The sequence below is a fragment of the Teleopsis dalmanni genome, chromosome 2 (assembly GCF_002237135.1).
Source record: "Teleopsis dalmanni isolate 2A chromosome 2, ASM223713v2, whole genome shotgun sequence".
NCBI classification, from domain to species: Eukaryota; Metazoa; Arthropoda; class Insecta; order Diptera; family Diopsidae; genus Teleopsis; species Teleopsis dalmanni.
In genome coordinates, this window is record NC_051847.1 from 168524378 (window position 1) to 168548966 (window position 24589).

At 28.0% G+C, this 24589-nt stretch overlaps 1 protein-coding gene across 2 annotated transcripts; it reads right to left on the reverse strand.

Annotated features, from left to right (window-relative positions):
- Positions 1-7149: 7149 nt before the first annotated feature.
- Positions 7150-12440, reverse strand: LOC119685322 (leishmanolysin-like peptidase). 2 transcript variants are annotated; one of them, XM_038099569.1, is made up of 12 exons: positions 12292-12438; positions 10006-10036; positions 9843-9925; positions 9641-9752; positions 9177-9562; positions 8912-9099; positions 8614-8839; positions 8500-8529; positions 8261-8393; positions 7939-8098; positions 7579-7826; positions 7150-7506 (listed from the first exon to the last, which is right to left on the reverse strand). In XM_038099569.1, the coding sequence occupies exons 1-12, from the start codon at positions 12420-12422 to the stop codon at positions 7285-7287; spliced, it is 1950 nt and encodes a 649-aa protein (XP_037955497.1). In that variant the 5' UTR covers positions 12423-12438; the 3' UTR covers positions 7150-7284. The 2 variants fall into 2 exon arrangements, with proteins under 2 accessions (XP_037955497.1, XP_037955498.1); XM_038099570.1 differs by lacking the exon at positions 8500-8529 and having other exon boundaries at positions 12292-12440.
- Positions 12441-24589: the final 12149 nt, after the last annotated feature.

A 24589-nucleotide genomic window follows, 5' to 3' on the forward strand; every position in this document is an offset into this window, starting at 1 on the left:
ATAATTATACAAGTAATTATATACATATATATGATATATATAATTACATATATATTTGTTTAAATTATTTATATAAATTATATATACTATTGTATATAATATATACAAGGTCTATAAGATATTTTTTATTGACCAACGCAATATATTAAAGTAAAACGGTCTTATTTTATATTAGCTCCACTATTAGAACTCGGTCTGACAGTAATACGGATTCAAATGAAATGCTTATAATTTCAAAATGCAGTATATTTATCAACTTTCACAATCACTCTCAATTTTTTTTTGGAAGTACCATCATTCATATATATTAAATATTTTATGCAATATTAATGCTTTCTAGTGGCTCGAAAATAATACATTCAAGCACTAAAAATTGTACGAAAAACAAGTTAAAAAAATACAAGTTGTTTTGAATATCAAACATTATATTCAACGCTGGATGAAACATACTGAATAGCCATACCTACTAACTCCCACTCTTGTCCGATTCCAGTGGGTAACCAATCACTCTCGTAGTAAAAAATTTTGTTCGCAGGAGGCTTTCAGATGAAAATTAAATAATTAATATATATATACATTTGTATATATATAGTGGTGTTCGGTTAGTTTCGGGGACTCGATTTTTAAATTTTATATTTAAAAAAGATTTTCAGAAACCAACATTATTATTAACAAGTTGCAGATGTTCAATATAATATTAAAATATATTTACATTTTTATTAGGCATGCTTAGTTTGTTATAAATAGGTTAAAAGTTAAAGTTTTAAATTTGTGCTAAATATTTGCGACAGTGCAAGTTTAATTGTTAAATTTGAACTGTGGAATCAATTAATGTCTCATTATATACAAGTAAGTTCTTTTTTTGATTTGTCAGCTCCGTTTGTATGTATTTTCGATATATACAAAACCAAGTTGCACCTTTAATATTGTATTTACCCATTTAGTATTCGGCACTTTAATACAAATTTAGCATCCTAAATAATGATCGTGATTGGACCTATTAAAATTATCAGAGATTCTCTTTAAAAATAAGACCAGATTCAAATAAATTAGAAACTGTTTATATTTTTTCTACAATTTTCCTTATTTATTTTTTTTAAATTTTTAAGAAATTATTTAATAAAAATAATTATTACAAACACTTTTAACTATTTTAAGCGTAAGCCGTTTAAATGACAATCTTAGTTAAATTTTGTATTTAACAGACGGAAGAAGATAACTAGCCTTAATTTTAATTAAATTAAAATTAATTTAAATTAAAAATTTAAAAAAAATGTTAAGAGCGCAATTATTACTGAAAATGGATTTTTAAAAATTTATAGGAATACAATTTTATCATCACTCATAATTTACATATGCCATAATTACAGTTTTAGAAGGTTTGGGCATTTTTATAAAACTTACCAAACACTATAACTCCAGTTTTCAAAGGATTGGGTTTTCTTAATTTTAAGACGCCAACTTTCTATAACTAGTTTGTAGGTTTTTGTGTAACTCCCTTTAAAGGCCCAGAAATTGGCGTTGCCAAAAACCCATCATCAGTGGCATTTGTTGACTTCATTATTTAAATTTAAAGGCTTATTGGTTACATCGTCGAATATACTTGTAAGCATCTGCGTATCGCGAATGTAAGTTTTAACCTGTTATCTTAGTATTACCAAAAACATAGAAATATAAAGACATGTAATTTGCCTCTGTTAAAAAAATCATGAATTCTGAAAAGGTACACGCAATGGGAAAAACATGTCTGTTCAAACATATAAACAATCGAACTTATTATTTTATGTATGATCAATGCTATTTTGTTAGTGAAGTCAGCGATCAAACCAATAGCGGACATGTTGTATTTTGCTTGGACAAAATCATATAGAAAAAACTCTAATATCAGAGCAAATGCACACATAGCTTCTAGCTCATGCGTATGTAAGTTTCTTGGTAAATTTTTTCTACTCTTCTTTTTATTGCACACTTACTAAATATATATATGCATGGGTAGGTGAGACAATATTTTTGAATGTGATGCTTGGATTTTGTTTGTGTGCTTTTTTTTTGTTAAAATACATATATGACTGGCTTCGTGTGCATGAAATGCAGAAGGCTTCCAAATTATTTAAAATTTGATTTTTGCTGAAATTTTATACTGGCTTCATACTAAAATATGATGTTTGCCTATGACATGATGCGAAAACACCGGAGTAGCGCAACCACAGTTGTTATTAATGTAAATGCTCTTAATATGTTTGGCTGTCAAGACTCGGCTATGCCATACAGTAACAATAGTTTCATGAAGAATATTCATAAACACCATATTATACAATAATTGATTATGTCTTATATATTAAGTTTTTATTATTATATTCTTATATCAAATACAATAGAATTATTAAATAAATTTTATTACTTAAATCATAAAAAATAAAATTATAAACTTAATATGACTTAATTATTCAAAATAGATATATTAACTAAATTTAATTACATATTACTTATAACTGTTTATTTATAAGTTTATTTATATTAGCGTGAACATTTTTGTCTCATTGCTAATTTTTCTAAGCATTTATAAATAGTATATTTTTTATATAAATTTATAAATAAACAATAATGCTTTTGTATACTACCTAAATTTCCAGGATCCATTTAAAAATTTTTTATTTTATTACTTTCTTTTTCAAAAAAGAATACCATTTAAATAGTATTAAAGAAATCGTAGCAAACACTATAAAACAAAAAAAAAATAAAAAAAGTATATAACAAAAATTGATTTAAGGATCCAATTTACGGGTGCCACAATGAAATTTTGTTAAAAAACTTTTCAATAAAAGTGCTAAATCAAACAGGGTACTTAAAATAAAGTGTAAAATTAACAATAAATTAAAGAAATTGTAAATATTTGAACTTCTGTGTAAAACATTAACTTAATTATATTAATTAATACTTTCAATAAGTTATATCAAATTAATAAGTAATTTTAATTTATAATAACTTTATTATGATATCTTCAATGCCATTTAAATGGCAGTACTGAGGGTTTTTTAAACCTAAAAAGTTATTAATATAGTGCAAAATTTACCAGCATATTAAAAACAATTGCAAAAATTTGAATTTTAATAAAAAATATACTATTTATAAATGCTTAGAAAAATTAGCAATGAGACAAAAATATTCACGCTAATATAAATAAACTTATAAATAAACAGTTATAAGTAATATGTAATTAAATTTAGTTAATATATCTATTTTGAATAATTAAGTCATATTAAGTTTATAATTTTATTTTTTATGATTTAAGTAATAAAATTTATTTAATAATTCTATTGTATTTGATATAAGAATATAATAATAAAAACTTAATATATAAGACATAATCAATTATTGTATAATATGGTGTTTATGAATATTCTTCATGAAACTATTGTTACTGTATGGCATAGCCGAGTCTTGATAGCCAAACATATTAAGAGCATTTACACTAATAACAACTGTGGTTGCGCTACTCCGGTGTTTTCGCATCATGTCATAGGCAAACATCATATATTAGTATGAAGCCAGTATAAAATTTCAGCAAAAATCAAATTTTAAATAATTTGGAAGACTTCTGCATTTCATGCACACGAAGCCAGTCATATATTTTAACAAAAAAAAAAGCACACAAACAAAATCCAAGCATCACATTCAAAAATATTGTCTCACCTACCCATGCATATATATATTTAGTAAGTGTGCAATAAAAAGAAGAGTAGAAAAAATTTACCAAGAAACTTACATACGCATGAGCTAGAAGCTATGTGTGCATTTGCTCTGATATTAGAGTTTTTTCTATATGATTTTGTCCAAGCAAAATACAACATGTTCGCTATTGGTTTGATTGCTGACTTCCCTAACAAAATAGCATTGATCATACATAAAATAATAAGTTCGATTGTTTATACGTTTGAACAGACATGTTTTTCCCATTGCGTGTACCTTTTCAGAATTCATGATTTTTTTAACAGAGGCAAATTACATGTCTTTATATTTCTATGTTTTTGGTATTACTATCTTAGTATTATATTTCTGTATCTTCAACTTGGTAGATCTCTTTAATTGATCAGTAATTGATAAATTAAATCACGTATAAAATGAATTTATGTTATTGAAAACAATGTTTAAGATGATCCGTAACACTAATTAATATTAAACAAAATACTTCCATTTAACGCTGAAATCATCATGGCTGTAAGCTCGTCACATTAATAATTCCTTGTTAATGTAGACTTACTAAATTTTTGTATACAGAACCGTTAAAAAAACAAAAATCGGCTACTACTCATATATAATATATAAAATATAATAAAGTTTCTAATTTTTCCGCAGCATCCACAATAATATATATTTTTAAACAAAGAGTCTCAAACTGTGTATATTAAGTTCAGTATGGAACCATAATATTTACAGTAACATTCAAACTTACTGATGTACTCATACACTGCTAAAAATTCATAGTGCTAAAAAATTATTAAAAAATTTTTATTGAAAGATTTTTGTTTTTATTTAATTTTCATTTGTTTATTATTTATTTATTCATTTATTTGTTTCTATTTATTTGATATTTTACATGCATTACAGAAGTTTTAATTTACAAATTTTAAATATTTTGTTGTAGTTGCAATGATAATTTCCTAATTGTTCTAATAAAATCTTTATCTGCTTAATACGAGTATCATATTGCCTAGCTTAGTGTAAATTTAAAAAATTTCTAGAGTTACAAAATGATATTTTACAAAATGTTTAATAAAAATTAAATGCTTTATGGGCAGAATCAAAAAATATACATTTACATTAGCATTAATATACAAACTTTTTGTAAATAATATGTATAATAAGTAATAAAAATACAATATATAGAAATCACACCATTTAAGCACTAAGAGATTTTAGACTGTATACAATTTACATATATAAATACACAAGTAGTGAAATAGAGTTCATTTTTAACAATTATAATACAAATACGACACGATAAAATATTTTATATATTATATAAATCGAAACTTTGAATATACATATATTTATATGTATATATATTAGTTAATTTTGAGCTTAGTTTATATATTATTTTACAGTATCGCAAATCAGTTGATAGTACTTAGATTAGTTAATTTATAAATTTAGCTAATATATAATTATAATTGTACAATTTTTTATAAAAACTTTTATATAAATAATACTAATTAAACAAATTAAAAAATTATTATTTATTTCACCACTAAACAGTATTGCTTTGGAATGTTTAAAATTATGAATAATAATAACAACATTAACAATTTTTATTGTTATTGCCTTTCCTGTTAAAAGTTTTTTATTTTTTTAATATTAGAATAATATTTGGGTTCATATTTAGAAAAAAAATTAAAATTATTTATAATAATTATCGTTTTGTATTACAAACAAATCTCAAGTTATGTGTGTATAAACTAATTTTAATAATAAAACAAATCACAATATTCTTATATGAATGAATTAATTATAAAGTATTTGGAAATAATTTTTTTTATCAGTATTACTAATTATACTATATTTAAATCTAGTTATATATTTATATATATATATTTAATTTCAATAAAATTGTTTGTTTGTTTTGAATTTCAATATAATTTTCTTTTATAAACATTATGAGTATATTATATCGGTAAATATGTATTGCATGATCGCACCCAAAAGTAAAAATATATATAATAATACATTAAGATAAAGGGATGACTATATACGCTCATGATATATTGAGCACTTTTGAGCTGAATATATTATTTGAAATATAAACATTTGTATTTATTCTTGAAGTGATTGTGTATTTAGTTCAGAGTTAATCCTAAAAGTCTGATGGAATTTATAAGAAAAGTAGAGTTGAATATGATGTTATGATTAATTAATCAGAGTATCAGACCAGAACATAAAATTTGTTAGATTTGATCAAAAAGTCGTGTATGCTGAGTACTTTTAAGTAGACGGTAGATACTAAAGTCAGCCTAGCTCACAAAAAGACTTATATCAGATCAGTGGAAGCCCATCTCAAGAGCTCGGTTAAGTGTTTGATATCACAATTTATGAAACACGCTGACTATTAAAAAGGGACTTATTTTGGATTGGTGATAGCCCATCTTACTTAAACTTTTTATGTAGGCCCATTTTTTGGAACGATTTAACTGTTCAAAAAGTATCTATTACGAATCAATGAGAGCCCATATGATAAGATCACGCATTCCTCAAAAAGTGACATGGTAATTAAATACATATTTCGAACCGGGACTGTATTATTTTAATAGTCGTATGATGTCTTTACTTCATATATTTGTGATATCGCAAATACAAATTTCCCTTCAGAAAGGGAAATTACAAAGTGAATAAGCACCTTACGACGAGTGTTGAGTAGTAACAAATGAAATTTTGCTCTTCCATTTCTTCCTCAATGCCGCGATAGTAGTCATTGAAAGCCGGTTGAAATACTTAGTTTTCCAACTTTTTTTGTCACAAAGTTTTGATATTATATATTTAATATATTATATCGGTCAGAATATAGTGAACCAAACATTTTTTCGGACAGGTAATTTGAGGTAAGAGTGGCGACTTTGCACACTAAAGCCTACTTATACAAAAAAATGGAACATTGTTAACAATGGAAGACGAAACATACGAGTATTACTTACAACTATTGAGCAGTAACTAAGAGTAGTTTTTATAAATTGTTTTGATACTTTTGTACCAATAGAATTCATTGTAAATGACAATATTTTAATTAGAAATTTATTATCAAAGTTAACTATAAACTTCTTGTTATTTAATAGATCTTTAGTAACTTGACATGAGACTTGTAAACATTTAAATAAGACTAAACGGTAGAAGCTGTACTCGTCAATGTTCAAGACTGATTAACTATTGGCATAAAATGCTAAGATTGGCATGTGATAAAGACATGTGATATACAGTGTTTCAAAATACATTTGTCAAAATTGGGAAACTAGACAGCACATACAGATGAACATAGCTTAATTACTTTGATGTATATAGTTAATCAATAACATACATATATTGTAGGATTTCAATGTCTCCTACACTATTTTATAAATACATTAATAAAGTTAATGGAATGGTATAAAAATTTGTAAAATTTTAAATATTCATGCATTACACTTAGCTTACTACTTGCTTACACTTATAACTATTCTTACATTTAAACTTAACATAAACATATAACAAAAATGTTTAAAAATTATAGTAATAAAATATCTACGAGAATTAAAGCATCTAACTGACATGCACCAACACACGCTTGAATAGCAAATCTGCAATTATGGCACCACTTAAGAGTAGGTGTTTATGCGCACCCAAACCACATGCACTGCACACCATAACATCACGTGGGTACTTGTTCGATGGTGGGGCCTCTTCACGGAAACGGCATTCCTGCTTTCGTGCGGCAAAATAATTGCCGCACAACTCATGGCATGGTGGACAAATTATGGCACCCTAATGTAAAAAGTAAACATTTAAAGCACATTATACCGATTATGTTAAGCTTATATATGAATCATTTTATACCTTATGCAACCATCCATTTGCTAATATGCGAATTGACAATTGCTGCCCTGGAAAATAGCAGGTATATGAGTAGTTACCGACAATTATATTTAAACGTCCGTCGATGCAACTGTATTCGTAGCAGCCAGAGCCCCAATGCTGCCATTCACGTGTCTGATGGCATGAACGTTCCTCCCACATGGATTCACTGTGATCAAAGCATTTTGAGCCTTTGCCATAACTCTCCAAAGCAAAATTTTTTTCTGGTTCTATAGACAAAATAAAAATTTTAATTAAATTGTCAAAATATTGTTTGGATTTATTTTATTCACAACTATTGTTAAAAAAAAACTATCGAGTGGTGTAGAAAATACGACTTACTTGGATTATTTTCAACAAAACGACAATGTGAGCCGCGTACTATAATATTCTTATTCCTCCATGTGAATTCTTGTATGTAAGGACAATGATCCGCAAGTGAGACGGAACCACCATAATAACCCTCTTCACCATCTCTCACATTGGTGAGGCTATCAAAATTCTAAAAATTAAGATTAAAAATATTATATACAGAGTGCAGTAAGATGTTTAGAATATTAAGAATTATCAGTTAAAGTCACTAGATATCTAAATTTCTTACTCTAACATAGCACTTTAACATATCTATTCCACTATTTTCATTCGACAACATTGTCTTGCTTACCTGGTATTCTTTTGGTAGCTCATAGTCATGCTTTATGAGATTACATAGCGCCACAGAGTTGCGATCGTCTGTACACTCAGTTTGTAGTGGATCTTGTTTCACTTTCGAACAGAATGGATGTATGGAACGTCCCCTAGGAAATTTATAAACATTAATTTATAACACAAATTCTTTCAAATATAAATATAAAAAAAATGTTAATAATTGCATGTATTTAGAAATGTGTTAGAAAGTCGTACCGCATCCATTTTTCGTTGCCATTTGGTAAGCTGTTAGTAAAATATGTTAAAAATATATATGATTTTTTAGTAAATTGTAGCTGAGACATATGAGCGCAGTTCTCTAGTACTTACCTGCCATTATTGGTTTGTATCCAATCTTTACAACTGCGCATAACAAAATTACAACCTAACCCCTTACCCCAAGTAATGGGCGTGGCCATGCTGTAATTAGCGCGATACCAACCAGAATCCTCCATAAGTGCTAAAGTGATACGTGAAAAAACAGGTGATTGGGTATGTGTGCCAGTCATTGCTTCATTTTCTAGTATGCGTTTCTCCCAGTGCGTTAATGCAGTGCCTACAAGTGTTGTCACACACGTGTAATGTTAACACACTTATCAATGAATGCAAATGATTCTTTGCTACTTACCATCGCCACCTTGATCTTCCAATTCAGCTCCTTCCAATTTAAGGCAATCAAAATGTTTACGTACCTCTGCTACCACACGTGGTGTTACCATCATATTGAACTCTCTACGTATGAATCCGCCACGCACTGACCAGTTTTTGCGCACTACTTTACGTATCGTCTCGTTGCTCCACTGGTGAATTTGTAAACTTGATACAAAAAAAAAAAAAAATACGAAATTTGAGTTTAAATTTTAATAAAGCAGAAAAACAATTTTATAAATTACTTTTCATTCAGGTGAGGTTTCCCCGTGTCTGGTTTGCGCGGTGTTCGTGGCTTTCCTTCATCATCGCGAAAAAATGCATACAAACTCACTGAGAAGCCCAAGGCATGCAAGATTTCATGTTTCACAGTCGATATAAGCGTTTGCAATTCCTGCGGTTTAGTGCTGATGCTATCAGGACAGAGATTTGCATGTCCCGCTATGGGTCGATCCAATTTAGCCTCTTGTTGGCAATGCGCTGCATACGCCACTGTCAGCCCTTTGTGGCAACGCTCCGTTTGTCGTGCAGAAACATAAAACACAAAGTCAGCATTCTCAATGCCTTCACCTGCGTCAGTGGTCTCGTCAATGCGACAATTTTGGCCAGTTGAATTGCAGACACGGCACACCTGATGAATTATTAATTCAAATGAATGAGAATATGCTTAATTAATTCTATTTGAAATTCCAAGACAGCATTGACTTACATTTAAATGCTGCTCAGGCACCACAACTTCCCCACACATCGTAACATCTTTGCACTTGTCGATGCAGTGCGTCTCTCCGTCCTTCACAAACACTTGTGTGCTGTTACATTTTCTTTAATAAAATTAAAATCGAAAAAATAAATAATTGTGGTCGGCTACTTATTATATGTATGAATATATCAAATTTATTCCATCAACTCACCTATTCAGTTTTATGACACCCTTTGTTTGCCGCACCATTAATGCCTGCTCCCAAAAGTGCACAGCTTCAGGTAGGACGGTGTTCTGTAATTAAAAGTATCAAATTTCACTTCAACATAATTGAAATTCTTGATAATGCCTAGTTATATAAAGTATGTACTTACGTTGATGAGATTGAATTTGTCAACGTCTAGTCTGAAAGAGATAAAGGGTTAAAAAGCAATGAGTCTCAAAATGCATATTTTGTCAAATTTATTTTTATTGTTATGTCCAAAGGATTATATTTCTATCATAATGTGTTAGTGTTAAAAAATTATATTTAATTGTTTATAATAAACAGATATTAATAGATTTAATAGATATCCACTTGATATCTTGAATAGAGTCTTTGACAAATGGGTTAAAGGAATTCATACACCATTACTATATATATTATTAATATCCCAATAATGGGAATAATGGGACACTGGGAGCCAAATCTGGAGAATATGTTGGGCGAGGAAGCAATTCGTGCCGCAATTCATTTCATTTTGCCGCGGTTTTCATTAATGTGTGAGTGGGTGCGTTATCCTGCAAAAACAATATGTTTTTCTTGGACAAATGTGGTCGTTTTTTATTGATTATCTCATTCAATCGATCCAATAATATGCTATAGTAGTCTGATGTTATTGTTTTTCTTTGAATAGTTTTTCCAAATAGTTTATGAAAATTATTCCACTTGAATCCCAAAATACGGAAGCCAAAACTTTTCCAGTCGATTGTTGAGTTCCTGGTCGCTTTGGAGCACTATCTCCGTGCTTTCCCCATTCTATGGTTTGTTGTTGTCTCTCAGATATGAAGTAAAGGATCCATGTTTCATCAATTGTCACTATTCGATGCTCACAGTCAGCTAGATTGTACTTAAACATTTCCAATGATTTTAATGATTTGAATGAAGTTCTTGTCGTTTTTGGTCAATTGTGAGAAAATGCGGCACCCAGAAGCTTTTTCAAACCCCAATATTCATGTAAAATATTCGTTACAAGTTCATATGATATGTTTGTCATCTATGCTATCTGACGCAATTTAGTTTTTGGATCATCCAACACAATATCGCGAATTGTTTCAATTTTTTTTTAAGTTGTGACCTCGTTTTAGACGACCCAGACACTCTGCATCAAAATTACTCGTACGACCACATTTATATTCAGCTTTCCAATAGTTTATTATTGTTAACGATGTATTGTAGACACCCATGTCTCTACAATGCTTATGATATTAATATAGAGATAGTTAACAAATTCTAGTATTCTTTTGGTTTTGGTCTACGTTAAAGTAAATGTAAGTTTAGCTTTCATAGAAATATTCGATTCAAATCTACTGAAACGTTAACTATTCTCATCAAGGGTTGAGATGAGTAAACAGAAAATAATTTGATACGTTTGAGTGGTGAAAGTTTTGCAAACCACTATGTTACGACCTCAAAACTTTCTGAGTTACTAAATGCATTTTCGAGTACCGAGATTTATTGGATAAATGTTTAGCAAAGTTCAAGGATGCAGCGAATGACATTTCTTTGTGATCTGCTAACTCTATTTATCGAGGCCACTATTTACTTTACAAAACTTGAACATTTGTGAGTTTGAATCGAAACGAATAATCGAATAAATAATAAAATCAGTCAATAATGAAATAGGGGGAAACCAAATTAAATATAGGTACTTGCATTATATCTAAAATTTCCTTGCAATTGAATTCGTACTCAAGGAAGCAAATGTTCACCAAGCATCGACCCTGTTCCAATATAAATTTTGACGCAATGCCGTTTAATCGAGGCGGTCTGGGCAGTAACTTTTGTGTGAATCAGTTGACATTTTATGGCTTTCAACGTTAAATATTTTGCATTTAGCGCTAATTAACAAGTTAAAAAACGTAATTAAATTTAATTACAATTATTTTTCATAATTATACTGTCTGCTTCAGCCAAACTGAATTGAAGCATAGAAATGTATTTAATAGATTTTAAATTTAAAATTTTATTTAATAATTAATGCAATAAAATTTAATAGATCGTACGTTAAATAATATTTAATTAAAGTAAAAAGAGGGATTAATGTGTTGGAAAGTCATAAAAAAAATTCAAGTTTAAATATTTTTTTCTTTCGAAATCACCTTTAAACACTCAAAGTGCAAAAAACTCGTTAAAATGTCATCAAAAAAATTTGTCAACTAAAAACCAACAAATAAACAAAAAAAAAAAAATAAAACAAATACTAATTATAAAATTTATTTAATTTAAAATGTGTGTTGAGTGCTGGTGTTTCCTCCACATTTTGAAATTTTAAGTTGTTTTTACTTCATAGTTTGTTTTAATACAGATACTTTTCGCTATGAATTATTTATTTGTATCTAAGAGATACAAATTACGTATATCAACTACGTGCTTCAATTCGAGCTTAAGGTAAACTCACTTGTAAACAGAATCATCGTAGAATAACAAAATTCGCAGTGGCTGTTCCCCGACGCTGCGCTTGTGTAGTCTATGAGCCGCTCCTTCTTTGTCTGCGCTGCTGTTGTAGCTTGGCGGTAGCGATTCCTCCATTTCAATCTGCACTCCATGCACAACCTAAAACAGAAGAAAAAAAAAAAAATTAAGTTACTAGATTAAGATACTTTGAAATAAAGCAAAACAAAAACTATCAGAAGATATTTAATAAGCAATACGTCATGTAAAGCAAGAAAATTGCTTGGATTAGTTTTTTTTTCGTTTTTTATTCTTGAGCTAATAAACAAAAAACCTAAACAAAAGATTGAAAATTGCAAAATGTCAAATGGTACGAAATTTGCACATTGCCTTGGAAAATGCTTGATAACCTCCATAGAAATATTTTGGTTGGACTGAGAGCAGCGCTGCTTTATTTACCGCCTGAATAGGTTATTGAACCAAAGACCAACAACCAACGACGACTTCGACGATTTATGCATGCTTTAGTTTATAAAGAGATTATATTTTATTTACATGAAATAAATCTCGGAAAGTAGGTCACTTAGAAGCAACCGAAGTATCGAAATTTTAAGTGAAATAATTCACAAATACATAGTAATTGGCTAAGGATTTAATAAATAGGAGAATATATTTAAAATTTTGTTAATAAAACTAACAAAATTAATTGCGGAACTAATTTTTTAGTACCACTTCGGAGCCACTCTTTTCTATACACTGTGAAGTTTAGTTAATTGGTAGCACTGTTCTCTTTTTATTACCTTATTTATTTATGTCTTATTTTTTCAAATTTAGCTAATTAACATTAGTTAAATTAACATTTTCAGATTACTAACTAAAAATACATATTTCTATTATTGTAATTTTTTAGTACAGTTAGGTAGCACTTTTTAACATAAACTTTGTACAGATATACCCTACAGATTTTTTTGTAAACTTTTCTTTCATTTTTAGCATTTATGGGGTTTCAAGTAGAGTGTCAGCGTAGTTTAGTAGGTAAGTTTATTCTATAAGTAGAATATTTTTAAAATCTAACTTAATTAATTCGGTAGAAGCTGAAAGCCTTCTTCATAATTTAGTAAACTGCAAGTATTGGTAAGAAAGGTACAGATTTCTATTAAACATATTACCTGAGTGAGTTTGATTTCATCAAAACATAGAGTATTCGTTATTATGGATGACATCACTATAAAATGGGCAGTTAAATCAAGACAAAATTGCTTTTAAGCAAAGGAAGACTATGAAATCAATGGTTTTCAAAACGTTTTATGTACAATTGATGTTTCATCCATTTTCAATGGATCAAAACACATTAGAATGTGTCTTTGTCGGAAACATTTGTATGCCATTGTATGCCATTCAAAAAAAAGTGCCTTTTCAGCTCCGAATTGATATTCGTTGAAAAACTATATCCAACAAATAGGTAAAATAATAAACTCAGATTATTATTGTGAGTTTTAGACCAATTAAATATAGAAAAAAAAATTATTTTTCATAGAGAGATTTCAACTGAGAATAGTACGTATTTAAATATAGAAGAATATATTTAATTTAAAAAAAATGTAAATGTGAACAGTACTTATATAAATATAGAGATATATATTTAATATAGAAAATTATAGAAGAGAAATCATTTTTTTTTAAATACAGAAGAATATTTTGTTAACATTATAAAAAAATTTTTGAAAAAAAATTTTGTTCCATAGAGATGATGCAGCTGTGAGTAAAGTATAAATTGCTACAATAACAAGATTATCCCCCACATTAACCACTCTCTGAAATTTAGAGGGAGACCTACTCCCATCTCCAAAATTTCTTTAATAGATAACGATTTTTAACAACCGAAAAAATAGTAATTAACACAAAAAGGGGATCTTGCAGGTTTTTATTAAAACAGTGATATAGTTCATACATTGGCTGATTAGTTATAGTAGAAAGATATAGTTATATAGTTATAGTTATATAGTTATATAGATATAGTTATAGTTGAAAGAGATTTTACAAGAACATGCATTTTTTTTTACAACCAAATATTCTCTAGTGGACCTAGTGGACGTTTTTATTAACTTTAAAAGGATATAGTTCTGTTGCTCCCAATTTTTAATATAGTTAAACCTGAAGTCTTATATCAGACAATAAGTCCTCAAACTAGCACATATATAGCAGTACTGTTGATAAGTACTGTGATATAAGATCACAAACACGGATCTATATAAAATCAGAATAATATAAAAATATGCAATAAATAATGTTTGTATAAAAAGAACAGTATTGAAAATTTAACAATGAAAAAAAAACTGTAATTAATTAATTCAATTTTTCTAAAGCTGGTTTATGGTTTTGTTCTAATAGAACAAAGTAAGTGAATTTGTTAATGAACTTTCACAGCAAATTAACAAAACTACAAGTTAGAACAAATAAGTTGACTACGGCTTTGGCTCAGTTGGCTATAGAACACTGACTCTGAGCTCTGAATTTGACAGGGTACAACTATAAGTATAAGTAAATATAAATTATTGGTCTAAATAAAGAATATAATACAAATATATATTTATATATTATCTAATAAAAAATAATATTAATAAAATATTATAAATAATTCTCTAAATTACAAGTTAGAACAAACAAGTTGACTACGGCATTGGGTCAGTTGGCTAGAGAACACTGACTCTGAGCTCTGAATTTGACAGGGTACAACTATAAGTATAAGTAAATATAAATTATTGGTCTACCATAAATAAAGAATATAATAGAAATATATATTTACATATTATATAATAAATATATTTAATATGCTATAAAGTTATAAATTTAATAAGTATATAATATTTATTTGTATAAAAATTAATAAGAAATATTTCCAAAAATATCATTGGTGGTGAATATTTGGTTTTACTCGAAACGGGTAGTCAGTCAAAAATGCAATTATTTAAAAATAAGAATTTTGTGGTTGTAATTTTTAAAAAACAAAAACAAAAAAAATATAAGGTTATATTATATTTTTCTCCAGAAAGTTCACGGATTTGTTTTTAGACTAAAGTTTGTGATTTGAAGTTTATCAAATCATATTCAGTAGTCATGAAATGACCTTAGCTAAGTCGTAGCAACAGTAATTCACTAATAAAATATAAATAAATTAAAAAAAAAAATGAATAAAAACAAGTGATTAAGTCTAAGTGAACACGTTAGCGTATATAGTTAACAAATATAATAGGAAATCTGTAATATGATTATAAGTGCTTCTGAATTTTAATTAGCTTAATTATCATAAGTTGATTACAATTCATTTTAATTACGAATGCCTTAGAAACGTCAGTTTAATTACAAGTTGCAAAGTGAATGTATTAAAATTGAACTAATAAATTTTATAAACATTAAATACTTAATTAATTATTCTCGCAGTTAAAACTAAACAAGTTCTATAAACTATAGACTTTTTTATTGCAGTTGTAAGCTTTTAGCCACCAGTTTTAGTCAAAGAGGCTAACTACTGACGTCGCTTATACGCCGCGAGCAACCGGTAATGTTTTTTCGGCGTACTTTGTGTGAGGTTGCGTTTGACTTTTCACTGAAAAAGTATGTATGTATGAACAGAAATTTAAGGTCAAAGTCTCAGAAAGAGTTCAAGGTTCAATGCAAGAAGCCATATTCACTGGATATGGTAATATACCATAGGTAATATTCAAATGAATAGTTTACAATTAAAAATTGAGGAATCAAAAAGATATTTTTGCAAGAAATTTTTAATTAATCTAAAAGCTTTAAATACTAGAGGCTTCACATTCACATTCAGATAAAAGGAAATGAATTCAGAGAAATCAAATTTTAGGAATTCTTTATTATATTTATTTTCAATTCCTGTTAACAAGACAATGACATACAGACGAATATCTATGTATATAACTAATTTATTAAGTTATAAATATTTGCAAATTTTATTTCAATAAAATTTTCCTATGTTATTATTGTTAAAATCTGCAAAATCCTTTATAAATTGAATTAATTTTGTTATTGGAAACTTCGAGGCAGTGGCTAGAAAGTAATTAAATCAAAGCCCAAAAACCATTGAGAAAGCTGTGGTGGTGGTGGTGAATTGTTTTTACTTGAGAAGAAGCGTAGGCAGCAATCTGTCCAAGTCTTCTCTTCAGTCATTTAAATTTGTGATGTGCACAATGGTACTAACATTTCAAAATTTGAAATTTTAATCCTACCGATATTTGATTGGACAATAGCATTGTTCAAATGAAACTGCTGCGAAAGGATGTCCTACAATTGAAATAGCCAGTGTCAGGAAGAGCCTTGAAAGTGCCAGGCCAGTAATTAAGTTGCCTATTTGATTATGGCCGTGAAATTTGTCAGTACCATTGGCAAAACAAGAGCGAATATTTTGGGCAAATAATCGGCTTAAATCCATCATTTGAAAATAGAATTTCACTGAAAATGCTTAGAGAGGATTAAAACTGCTTCCACAAATCGGCCATTATAACACGCACATATGTATAAATAATAATATTGAATAATTTTTAGTAACTGAAAATAGCTAGTAGATGAATATAATTTGTATGTTGGGTGGAAAGGTATGGGGTTTTTATGGGCTTGTTTATTTTACATTAAAATTGAAATCATGGTATGAGTTCAATATTATTTCATTTCCATTTATCGAACATTTCTTATGTTTTCATATACATATTATTTTACATTTACAACGTTTTCATTCAATTTATATAGTATTAATTCTGTTTAATGACATGCATAGCATGTCATTATTAGTTTAAAAATTATCTAAAGTTTTTTGATTTCTTGGAACAAGAAGCCAAATATCGATTAAAGTTTCAGGTTTAAAGTTTAAGTTAAATTTATTAAATTTAATATTATAATTAGTCTAATTTATTATTTTTTGGAATAAAAATGTATTTGTATAATGTAAAGAGAGAGAGTTTGAGATACATTCACCTTAACACAATTGTAATTTACATGTCAACATTCAAAAACTATTCCTCAATCTCATACCACTTCATTATTTCCAAATTTATTTAAGAACGAAAGCATATTGGTATGATAATATGGTTGAAAATATTCGGATATTTTATTAAAAAAAAATCAGTATTCGAATAAAAAGAAAACCATATAAACAATATAACAATTTAGCATCATCATATGAAACATTTAGAAATGACTTCTACAGTTCCGTTTTTATCACATGACCACCAAAAGTACTGAGCGCTGAGCGTTCATATATCTGAACGATATAATTGCTGGAAGTTTAAGTTGCATAAAGAATATTGTTAGGAAAGTAAAGAAAGCATAGAAAAAAAAAATGAGAAAGCATAGAAAGAAAGAAGAAGAAAGGAAACAAAGAAAGAAGAAAAAAGGAAACAAAGAAAGAAGAAGAAAGGAAACAAAGTCAGAAGAAGGTAGGACAGAAAGAAAGAAATATTATTAGCAAAGTAATTATCATTACATGAGGTTACCTGAATAGGAGGAATCTCGTTAGTTAGGGGTGCTATTCACCCGCTAGATTTATCGAACTTGTTCCTTAAAGGTGGTCCTTAAGGTCTAGCATTCGAACTGTGACTTATTTAAAGTATCACAACAGATTATTACTTTGATGTACAAGGTTGCCACTCCAACTTAACCAAACATGTAGTTAGACTTGCGTTGAATGCGTTTGAGGCTTTAGACTTCTACCTTTAGGTTAGTTCCATTGTCCTGGCGTTTAAACAGTTCTTTATATATAGTCTATTGATACTAAAGTCAATATTTGTGCTCAATTAGGCTTTGGCGAACAAGTCTACCATCTCAATTTCAACTAACCTGTCATTTATGGTTGGCTTCATTAGAAAAATTGTGAGTTCGAAAATCCTTAACTACTTCATTTGGTATTAAGAAAAGTTATTAAGCAAAATAATTTTTTTTTAATAAATATACTGCATCTACATACAACTGTTTTGAGTTCTACATTTATTAAAGTGCTATGTGAATGATTGGTAAATATCGGAAATGAAGTTGGCTTTTGTGGAAAGCACAACTTTCAGATATTTAAGTTCGTTAACAAGCCGAATGAGAGAACATCAGTGGTTTACATTTAATTCGAAAGTTTTAAAAGTTCTACAGAGTTTGTGAAGAGGTGCAAATAACCACTAATTACGGTGAGAATTTATATATTGTAGGAATTTAGTTTGTTTTTTTGGTTCTATAATACTGAATAAGAGAATTGTGGTGGTAGTTAATCTGCCGACCTATAATGAAACTAATACACGATGTGGAATAAATTAGGTGGTTGTTGGCAAAAAAAGGAAAGGATTGTATTAGGAATGACATTTAGTTTTTGTGCATAGAAAAGCGAAAAAAGTAATAAAATATAGCACATAATCTAAAATAGTTTCTTGTAAAATTGAATTATGTTTGCTTAATATCTTAATATATCTTAGCAGAAATTAATTTAAGGAACGTGTGAGGTGCTTGAGAAAAGAATTATATTTAAGTATAATTTAAGTTTAACTTTTATAGAATTAGAAATGTTTTTAGCTATATGGGTGAACTACTGTTGGCCAGTGCATTTGTAAAGTAACTGAAACGAATTCCGATGGCAATCATTAATCAATTTCTGTCAAGCTTGCGAAGGAAACAACACTCACATTTGTTTTGAATATGAAAAAGTAAGTAAAATATAGCAACCAAAAAATTTAAATTTTTTTAATATTGTTTTTAAATAGTATCTTGTATACTATACCATATATTATTACTATAAACTTAGCATATCAAAGTAAGCATATTTATTTAGTATCTGAAAGGATGTCCAATTAACAATCATTAATCAATTTCTATCAAGCCCGCGGTGGGGAGAGATATAATAAGAGTCACACATTTGTTTTGTATATGGAAAAGCAGAAATATTATTAAGATCTGATATAAAAACTTTTTTTAACGAACTAGAATTTTTATATTGTTAAGTTTAAAGTAGTTTCTTATAACTTTGTGTCCAATTTCGTAATAAAAACTTAACAGATTACAGTAAATTTTTTGCTTTGATTATAAAAGCTAGTGTTATGGAGTTAATTATCAAATCAATAATGAATATAAGCAATATAAATACATTTAAAATTTAAATAAGATTTTTAAATTAGTGCATTTAAAACTGCTTGTTAAATTTCTATTATCAAATATTGATGAAAACGTACACACAATGACTTCATTATGAAAATCGCAAATATTTATTAAATAATCAAATTTTCTGTCAATAAAAAGTTAAGTCAAATGAAAAGCACATCTTCCATTACTCGCATATTAAAGAATAAGGAAGCAGTTCCCCCAACCCAATATACAATTGAGTGCAGGGGGTGAGTAAATGAGGAAAACCCCCTCTGGCAGTTACGCTTGCAAAAGATACATTTACAGATACAAACTTATGTTTCCATTTTAAACAATTGGAAGCCTTGTGGCAATTAGCAGCTGAAGTTGCAGTGCGAAATACGTGAAATACAAACTTAGATATTATATCTTGATGAACAAAAAAAAAAAAAAGAAAATAAATCTGAAGCATTGATAATGTATATTATTGTTTTATGCAATTTTTGCATGCAGATTTATTTGATATAGGCAACACTATTTATTAAGTAAAAGTAACGATATTCGTCTTACAATCCATTTAAACAGTTACTGTATTCTTAACAAAGATACTCAATATAAAACTAGACAAAATATGTAAAAATCTTTTTACGAAGAATTGTATATACAATAAAGCCATAAAAAAATTATTATTTATAAAATTAGTAGATATAAAGTAAGGAAAAGAACTACTATTGATCATATAATAATAAAAGTTTATTCAACCACGTGTCATAATTTCAATTTGACATGCAAAGTAGTTTAATCTTGCTTGGGGTCATAAAAATTTCATCCAATATAATTTATGAATTAATTGATATGATAGCTGATGGCTGCTGATTTCCAATTGTGTAACTGACGTCCAACATTTATGCCGAACATGGCCTTGCATCATCTTAGCTCGTTAATGCTGCATTATTGTTTCTGACATTCGAAATCAATGCTATCAGTTACAAAAGTTACAAAGTGTCGATTCAATTGATTGTTACTTAACAAATCCACACATGGGTACACTACACTACACTACAGTTCATAAATTTAGCAACACTTGATATAGTAAACTTCACTCTCGTGTTTGAGTGAAAGAATATATTTATTTACTTTTTAGAACTCTTTTTTTCAGAATATACTAAGTTTAGATACAATATATCTGAGCTATTGAACTAAATCAACTTTGAATAATTGAAGTCTTAACGTAATTGTAGACAATAAAAATGTCACAAAGATAAAGACAATAAATGTATAGTGTGATACATGGAACGATATATGAAGAGAAGCACCTAACAGAGTGCGGTTTCAGAGAATCGTTGCGGTCCTATGCCACACTAGGGGAAACGAACACTAAGAAGAGAAAGATAATGAAGAAACTACCACAAATAAACTAAACTACTAAGTTTAGATACAATATATCTGAGCTATTGAACTAAATCAACTTAGAACTATAAAGATAAGAAATGATAGAAGCACACTACACATGGAACAATATATGGAGAGAAGCACCTAACAGAATGCGGTTTCAGAAAATCGTTGCGGTCCTATGCCCAACTAGGGGAAACGAACACTAAGAAGAGAAAGATAATGAAGAAACTACCACAAATAAACTGAAAAGTAAGAATCTTATAACAAACACATAAACTTAAACTAAGTTATTTTCTCAAAGTAGTAAAGTGATATAAAGAAGGAATAAAAGTTGATTCAATCTTAAAGAACACGTGTTTTAAATATTCAAAATGTGTTGGCAAATATTTTTGACAAGCAGTGTAGGTGCCCTTATGTCGTTTCTGTATTCCAATCTGTAAAGATTTAATTTGTAATGTTTCATAAAATGATTGATTAACATATCAATTAGTTTTATAACATCAGTAAAAATGTAAACGGACAATATATATAATTTTATATTTACATTAATATATATCATATATATGTAAATATTTAACAACACTATATTGTTTGGCCTGAAGTACCCGGCGTTTTTAAATAAAATTAATGCATTTGGTTTAAATAATATTTTGGTCACGAACATAAAACCTTTATGGAAAATAGTTTTATTGTCTTAAATATAGCAGACATCGCAATGCATTGAATAAAGAAATATTTTTCATTTTAAATAACATACGTATATATTTATTTATTGTATCTTTTCTTAATATGACACTAACAATAAGTTTTTGTTGGTTACAATCAGTACAGATTTTACTCTTTAATTTCATATAAAGTTAAAAAAAATATGTCATAGGACACAAAAGGAGAATTTCGATGAAAGAATATTTCTAAGATATCAGAAAAAAAAATCGGGCAAGATATCGCAATGAAATATATTTAGATTTTTCTTCAGAATTTACTCTTTAATTTCATATGAAGTTAAAAATAAAATATATATAAAAAGACACACAAGTTATGAATGAAATATTAGCTCGGAAAAGGAGAATTTCGAGATTATTTTTAAAACATCGTAAAAAAACTAAGCAAGATATAGCAATAAAATATTTTTAAATATAAATAATTATTTTTATTAGATATATTTATATTATTTGAATATATTTATACTTCATAATTTAATCATATTGTGTTAAATCTTAATTTCTTTTGGGATGTTGTAATTGCTTATACTTATGCCGACCTGTCTCAATCTTATTCATTCACTTTTTCGACGATAGGTTAACTACAACGAGGATTCATTTTTATATCCTAACTCTCAAGATGAAGAAGCGTAAAGCATCTATTGACAATTGATAGCAATGGAGTTCCTTAAAGTTAAAGATCACCCTTGTATTCTTCACTTTCTATCGTGTTCTTCACTTAGTCGTAGTAAAGTACTGAAATACATCGATTTTTTTTCCAATTTTCAATCAGGTTTTGTTTTTCAACAATTAAATATATAAATATTTTATTGCTTTTATTTTTGTTGCAAGGTACTCTGTTGTGTTCTTCAATTTCACTTCAATTAGCCTTAATTGTATACAATTTCATTTATATATATATATATATATATATATATATCCAATTCGGATCAGGAGTGGGAGCCTGGACGCAGGTTTTACGAAAAGCATATGGCATGGACGGCCAACTTATAATAGATCCTCACTGAAATATTGCCAAAGCGGTCCCGAGAGAAGAAATCCCGCAGAAGAAGAAGGGGTGTTTTAGTTTCTATAGGAGTCCAACACACCATTCCGGTGACGGTTGGTTTGATGGTACATAAAGTATTCCACCTCCTCACCACAATATATATATTGTATATTTATATTTATATAAATATAAATATGGAGTATAAAAATATTTCAATATTGTTTTTGTCATCAATAGATAAACCCGATTAATTGAAATAAAGAATTTGTAGATGCAAGTAATTATTATTTGTATGTGATTATATCATTTTCAGCAAAGGCATTAAGTTTAAAAGTTTTTAAACTATTTTTTTTTAACTTAATAAAATCTTTGTAAAAATATTTTCAATATTCTAATTAAATAAATAATTATCAGTTCTTTGAATGTTCAAACCAATTAGTATAAAAGCAAAGTTGTATTCCTTGTTTAGAAAAAGGATTTACCATATAAAATATAAATCCTTAAACTTCTTCTGGAACATATTTGCTCACTGTTTGATGTTTGTAAAGAAAATGAAAACAAAAGTCCTTAGATTGTAATTTTAATGTTTATTTTAAGAATGACATCACCATTTACGTGCATGAATTTATGAAGTGAAAGAGTCCCTAAAGAGTTTTGAAGGATTTTTGGTGCTTTCACATAATGTTTCATTGAAACTTTAAAACAAAATCCCAGCTTGCGAATTTTATAAAAGGTAAATACACTTAAATACTTTGTAAAAATTTAAAATATATATTATGTGCAATATAAAATATACAAATAAATAAATATGTACCTATATAAATACATATATATATATATATCTTTGACATATGCCCTTTAAAATATCTATTGAATTATGAAGGAAATCAATACTTTTTTTTTGTAAATATTGCACTTCTAGAAACAAATTATAAATTACTTATCCATATAATGTTATATATTTAAAAAACCTAAAAATATTCTTTCTTTAATATCTATAATGCGTTTTAAAATTCATAACACAGATTTCAATGTATTTTGTCACATACTGTACTTGATTTGGTACTGTTTAGAGCAGACGGAACAATGATTAAAAATGCCATACAAATACTTTCTTAGTAGGGTTTCTTCTGCAGACTTCTATCAGTCGCAGCATTAGCATTACTGGTTTGTAAAATATCATATTTTTGTCTATAATGATATTTATTTTTAGTAAGATATTGGTACCGGTTTTTGTAAATCACATTAAATACTTATTCGATCCCTGTGAAACTCATTGAATACTTTTCAAGTCTTCAGCAAATTTTATGTTGAGAAACACTGTACTAAAGGATCCAAGTCTATTGCAAGACGTCTCCTTAAGCTGCAATAAATGTTCCAGATGGTATCTAGTCCTCTGAGTACGGTATTCGAATGGATCTCTAAGTCTAGGTCGAGGTAGATTCTTACGAACGCTATTATAACCTAACTTAATCTACAATATGGTAATTGAAAGAAACCAAAAAATGTTTACAGTTTCCGCTAAGTCATATGTCTGGATAAACTCTACCAGCTTAAATTTACAATCTGTTAGAAATTCTTTGCTTAATATCTTTGTTGCGTTATAGAATTTTAGAACTGAGATTTAAATTTATATTATGAAATATGGCAATGGTTTAAAGGATCGGGATTCGTAGTGTTAAAAGTTGAAATTGATAGCAGAAAGAGCAATTTGTATATTTGTATATTTATTTGCTCATTGTTGCTTTGTTGTTGTTAATTGCATTTTCTTTTTTAATTGTATAAAAAATATACATATGAGTTGAGTTGAGAAATACAAAGTCATTAATGTTTTTGGTCAAGGGATAAATGCAAAAAATATGATGAAAATAAAAAACAACGAATTTGCAACAACATCGATGATATCTTGTGCAACAAAGGAATATTTTTGTATGTGTGTAAGTGTTTATGTGTGTAAAATTTGTTCAAGTAAATAGTTTGAATAAAAAATCTTTGTAAGCTAATTATTATTTTACAATAATAATTAATAAAGTTATTTATAAAAGAGTAAATAAGTTTACTTGTGTGTACTTTCAATATGTAAATTAAAA

Coding starts and splice junctions, on each gene's coding strand:
- LOC119685322 (XM_038099569.1), bottom strand. CDS start 12,422: ATGGAGGAATCGCTACCGCCAAGCTACAACAGCAGCGCAGACAAAGAA. Junction 9,926..10,005: donor ACAAATTCAATCTCATCAAC/GTAAGTACATAC, acceptor TTTTAATTACAG/AACACCGTCCTACCTGAAGC. Junction 8,099..8,260: donor AGCTACCAAAAGAATACCAG/GTAAGCAAGACA, acceptor CTTAATTTTTAG/AATTTTGATAGCCTCACCAA.